General features: G+C 39.2%; 1 protein-coding gene across 1 annotated transcript; it reads right to left on the bottom strand.

Moving 5' to 3' along the window:
- Positions 1-3582: 3582 nt before the first annotated feature.
- LOC307013389 (hepcidin-like) lies at positions 3583-4400 on the bottom strand. The gene is made up of 3 exons (XM_079640780.1): positions 4210-4400; positions 4040-4117; positions 3583-3873 (listed from the first exon to the last, which is right to left on the bottom strand). Exons 1-3 carry the CDS (start codon positions 4294-4296, stop codon positions 3775-3777), a joined length of 264 nt encoding a protein of 87 aa, XP_079496906.1. The 5' UTR covers positions 4297-4400; the 3' UTR covers positions 3583-3774.
- Between the last annotated feature and the right edge of the window lie 1600 nt (positions 4401-6000).

Genomic DNA, 6000 nt, shown 5'->3' with positions numbered 1-6000 from the left:
TATCATCTTACATGAACATCTCTTTCTCCCTGAAAGAAACCCCCAAAAACCACGGATGGGCAGCATCCGTGGCTGTGTGAAGCTTGAAACTGCGGTACTTACTGAGCATTGTGACGGGTAGTAGTTACCCGAACTGCATAACTCCATGCTGTAACGCGTTACACCCGACACTGCCTGGAACTCACCTTAGCCCTAAACTAAAGCAACGATATTCTCTCTTTTTTCCTCTCTCCTTTTTCTTCTTCTCTTTCTCTCTTCTTCTTCGTTCTTCTCTTCTTTTGCTTTTCTCTTTCTTCTTCTTTTCTCCTTCTTTCCTTTACTCTTTTCTTTCTTCTCTTTTCTTACCTGTTTTAGCGGTGAGGCGCAGGGAAAGGAGGCGAGCCTGCTGTGCGCTGAACCTGCTAGTAGTGATGTTACGTATTGCGCCGAGGCTTCGGAGCGTGTGTCGAGTAATCCCCAATCTTTTTGTGAAGCATGTATCGAGGCTTGCATCATTTTGGGCCAGTGACGTCATCGATGACAGGCGAACCTCGCTGCCTGTCGATACCACGTGACTGCTTCGGGAAGCGATTCATTTGAACCGTTGAGCCACAACGCTCATATACCCATGGATGTATAACAAAAACCATATTACCCCTCCTGTACCCGGGTCCGCTGGTGACACGATGGAATTAAAAGAGCTCAGACCCTCACTTATATAGAGGTCGGAAAATGTCATACGTATAAATAGATACAAGCATAAATAAATGTAGGAATAAAACATGAATAAATAAATGAATAAATGCAGATAAGATATATCCAGTGTTTTTTTTTTTTTTTGGGTAGATTCAGCGTGTGGCCTGTGGCTCGCTGGAAAGCAGCCGACCCACGACCGCAGGGTTTGCTTATAGAAGCTACAGCTAAATGAGATAATGCAGTTAATAAATGTATTCCTGATATGGTTTAGCCTTCTCAGGCTACAACGTGGTTACGTTTATGGATAATATTAAGGAATACGAATCCCTCTTTGCAATGTTTACCAGCCTCCTATAGGCTTTTCAAACGCAGTCGTTCAACTGGAATGAAAACAATATTGTTAACATGAAATAGGATTTTATGTCCGTTGTTTAGAGTTATTCTAAGGCTTTACTCATTGGGAACTCGGTAAGAGATAGAGCGCAACTGTTGAGATTTCCAATTTGCCTGTTTTACACGCTTTGACCAGCAGGGGTTTATGTTCAAATGAAGCCCATGATGAAGCCTCATGACATGAACCCTTTGCGAACCAATTGCTGGAAAGCTTCAAAGCTTCATAAGGCTTCATCTCGCCATCACTACCTGCTTGCCACCTAAGACGCACTTAGAGACCAGTACTGCTACTGAGCCGGGAGGAGAAGTAGCTTCGATGAGATGTAGCTTGAGCCCTGCCTGCCTGCAAGAGGGGTTGTGGTTGAAGCCGGAAGTGGGTGAAGCTTCGCAAGCGATGAGGGCCCGTTCCGCGTGAAGGCCGGAAGCGCCGCATTTGAGCGGCCCTGATGCCAGTGATGCCCTCTCGAGAGACTGAAGGCGTGTGTCAATTGTTTGCCTGAAGTAGCCCATTTCCATTAAGCCGGAGGAACTTCCGTGGAGCTCAGTATCCTTGTCTTTTTCTTCCGCATCCGGGTTTGCGGGGTGGCCGGCTAGAACCGCTAGCCAACTGGGGAACGCCCCCTGTAGCTTAATCCGCAAGACTGCGGAGCTGATGAATTAATACCCGGAGCTGGGACGAAGCCCTGCTGCTGCTTGCACGTTGACACCTGGAAGACAGCTGATGGAAAAGGGGAGAGTATATATAGAGGGATTAACAGGTGCGATGATTAGGCTTGTGAATGGAGGGAAGTGATAGGTTAGCTGAGGAGTGGGGAGTGGCACTCCCTATCCTTTAGTGAAGGGAGCGAGTATTGCCATGACGCGCAATAGACAAGTTTACGCGACAAACCACGGGTAGCGCCATAACCCTACACAAATGCACTTCATTTCCGCCGAAAGTCTTTTGCACAGCGTCTGTCGGTGTAAACCGGTGTAAACAGTCAGACGGGCACTGGTGTAAACACAGCGATTTCGATGCTAACAGTGATGCTAGCTTGGGAACACGATTCTACTTCTTTGACTGGAGATGGCGTTACTCTCCCCCATCCGAATTCAGTGCAAAACTGGGAGGATAACATGACGACGTGGCCCAGCATAACGTACAGCAAAATGTGCTCCTACTTCGTTCAATCCATGGCAATAGATGGAAAAGCAATGGACAGTCTGAAGGCATATCATAAGGCTGCGCACATTCTACTTTGCCCACATGCTCCCGAAAATTGTTGACGATTTTGTTGAGGGAAGGTTACAGTTCTGCAGTAAATATCTCAGCATTTTAAAACCAAAATAAACTGCCTTATTTAGGTCATGCCCACAGGAGCCAACAGTTGTCTGTTGTTTACATAATGCACAATTTACATGATCTCTTTATGATGTGCAATATATCATATGTGCCTGTACTGTTTGAGTGAAAATAAAGTTTGATGTAATTTAATTTCATTATTGCACTGTTATTGCATTATTGCATTTCATATGTTCCTTAGAGTGCTACAATTTCTTTTAACACAGTTCATCATTCATATTAAGCTCATACTGTACATAAATAACACTGAATTAATTAATTGTTTAGAGGAAACTAAAGAAATGGCTTCAACAAGAAAGATCACATGTTTAATCCTAACAGGTATTACAAATAAAAATATAAAAGCAGCCCACACAATTACATCACTATGAAAATATTCATATATAATATTAAAAAATACAATGCATGCAGTATTTGTTGTGTTTATCTGTATTTAATGAACAACATGGCTGGGTGCTGGGTGCTGGTTTGTGGTCGTAGCACTCTCTATCTAACCACTCGTTCAGGTGCTTTCTCGAGTGATTGCAGCCAACTACCGCACACGTAGTTCCCGAACCACTTTTCTTCATGTTGTAATTGTTATATCCTCTTTGTCTCTGCGATATTAGTGCTTTGTCGGCACAACGGAGCTAGCTAGCAAAACAAACCCAGTCCGCCAAAACGGAAGTGCATTGCATCGAAGGGAGGAGTTCAGGATGTAGAGCGGAAACGGCTCAATAACTTGTGTATACGAAGTGATAGGTCTTCCTGCCTGAACTTGCGCTGAGCTTCATTATTCTGAGATTGACCAATTTACATAATAAAGTAGTTTGGTACTTTAAGTATATTTTGATGCTAATACTTTTGTACTTTCATTTGAGTAACCTTTTGAATGAAGGACTTTTATTTGTAACAGAGTATTCCTACACTTTGATACTTTTACTTTTACTCAAGTACAAGATCTGAGTATCCACCTGGTGTTATTTCAACTCAGTCATTAAATCAAGGCCAGACTATTGGGTTCCTAGAGCTGGCCCTGCTTTGTTGCCCTTAAACCAATGATAGTGTTTGTATATGTGTGCTTTGGAGCTGCAATATATTATTGACCCTTATTTGTGGGCACAAGTTCACTGAACAGCCACAAGTGTCATTAAAAGCAAGTATTTAAAAACGATACCAAACATTTTTGTAGCGTTGTAAATATTTATTATCAACACACTTTAGTTTATGCAGACATTTGACAAACTATATGGATGATCACAAGCATCTATAAACTACAGCATGACAAAACCCAGTCATCATCAACATTTTACATCCAGTTAATACAATTGATTTAGGAAAAATTAGATCAAATAACTATTTTGTTGTTGCTGTTGGTGCGGGAATCAAAATGTGCAGCACAATCCGCAGGCATTGTGGAAGGAGCAGCAGTTGCAGCAAACTCTACATTTACTGTTGCGCTTCTCTCTGATGTTGTACGGCATCTGTGTGAGAGAAAAATAAACATGAGGTTCTGCAGCAACTTCTTTCTCATTATTCTCTATTCTACATTGGAGAGCATCAAGGCACTTTGTTGGGACAACACACTTTTAATAGTTTTTTAATAAGCTCAATGTTTCTAGCCAAGATTATTAAATGAGCTTAAAATACCTTCCATGAGTCCTCTGATGTCTCTTCATGTTCAGTAACTGGGCTTTCATTGCTCATTGGCTCCTCCAGCTTCTGCACCTGTTGATTAAGATATACAGTAGGAGCCACATTTATCATTTTGACGAAACATTGATGGCTAATAAGTAAAACGAAAATAGTCATGTTCTTACTTCAGGTCCTGGGACAGCAGAGCTCTCCTGAATACAGATAAATGTGAGCACGACGGCCACTGCGACTGCAACCCAGAATGTCTTCATCTTAGGAGGATTGATTTAGGTCGACTAGATTTCTTCAGATCTGTTGGTGACCGTTGTCAGCTCTTTGTAGTTCTTCTCCTGTGTGATGGTTGAGAGTAGAATGTGCTGTCATTTATACTCACTGAGGCCTCTGTTGCCTCATCACTGACAGCATGAAGCTGCCAGGATGGGCTTGCATCTCTCTCCTTGCTGGGAATGGAGGTGGGAAATTCCAGTACTATGAGAATTTGAAATGTAAGTGTCTGTTCAACAATATCATAAAAACGACTATAATCTTCCTCTGTACATCTATGCGCAAAATATAAGGACATGTTAAATGTTGTTTGAAATGTAAAAGCTTGTGTTTGCTTGGCTTCAGTTAAACAGTGTAACATAAATGTAAAGATATTAAAATAAGGCGAACTATTGAGAAAAGCATAATGAAATAGTGTAGTCATATTTTATATTGGTCAGCATTCAAACAATACAACTAATCAAGTGTAAAAACATTTAATTCTAATGTATACTGTACATTTTGTACATATTTCTTTAGGTATTTTTATTTCTTGCACTTCTTTACTTTCATTATTGATATTATAATTATCGTTATTATTATTATTATTATTATTGTCATTATTATTATTATTATTATTATTATTATCATTATCATTATTATTATTATTTGTATTATTATTATCATTATCATTATTATTATTATTATTATTTTTATTATTATTATTATTATTATTATTATTATTATATTTGTGTGTATGTCCTGTGTTTAACCCTTGTTGCAGTTGCTACTTAGATCCCAACATTTTCCCAAAGAGATCAATAAAGGTTTATCTTATCTTTTCTTATCTCAAACATAAGTTTGCGAATGTTATAACAATTAAAAACATTTAGGTATTTGATAAATAACTGTGGAACATTACTTTCATCAATATGTCCTCCATCTTAACAAATACAGTACGTTGTGCAATAACTACAATTCCCTACGTTACTCACCTATTTACTCAAAACCTGTTGACCTGTGTGATTGGCTAATTTGGGATATTTTTCTTGCTAAAGTACGAGTGTAACCATGACACTATTTGAATAAGAACTTCATGTCCTGCGATGATAAACCCTGACTTCTTATTTTCCAGCTATAAGCATTTTTCAGAGGTCCATTTTGTTTTATATTTTGAAAGTTGCCATACATGGCATTTATTTGTCATCAAACCATGTGAGCATAAACAAACAGCACCGTGGATGGCTCCATGTGTTGTAATCTACCCACTCAATATTTGTAATGTTATATTAATTTGGTTATATTTAAATGTTTTGTTAATCACCTGTTTGTTTTTTGTTTTTTAACATGTAAACTCCTATTTGAACTGCAGCATAGCAGGTGCTATCAGTATGAACATGTGAAATCTTGTTTCCAGAGCTGACTGGTTATTTCAAAGCCCCAAATCATTCTTTTAATCATTGTGTGCTTTTATTGCATGCCTTTTTATTTGGCAGAAAGCCTAAATCATAGCTGTGATGGAAACATTGTCTTCTGATTTGGACAGTCTAATAAAATAAATGCTGGAATGAGAAAGGGATAAAAACAAAAAAAAACACACTTTCAACCCACTCCTCCTCTGTCCTGATCATAGAAGATCTGGGATGCCATTTGTGAAGATAAAACATCAGTATTGGCCCTATACAGTAGTCCAATGTGCAAAGAAATATGAT

The sequence above is a fragment of the Notothenia rossii genome (genome assembly GCF_949606895.1).
Source record: "Notothenia rossii genome assembly, chromosome: 7".
NCBI classification, from domain to species: Eukaryota; Metazoa; Chordata; class Actinopteri; order Perciformes; family Nototheniidae; genus Notothenia; species Notothenia rossii.
The sequence above is the reverse complement of the archived record's forward strand: the minus strand, read 5'-3'. Positions and strand labels throughout refer to the sequence as shown.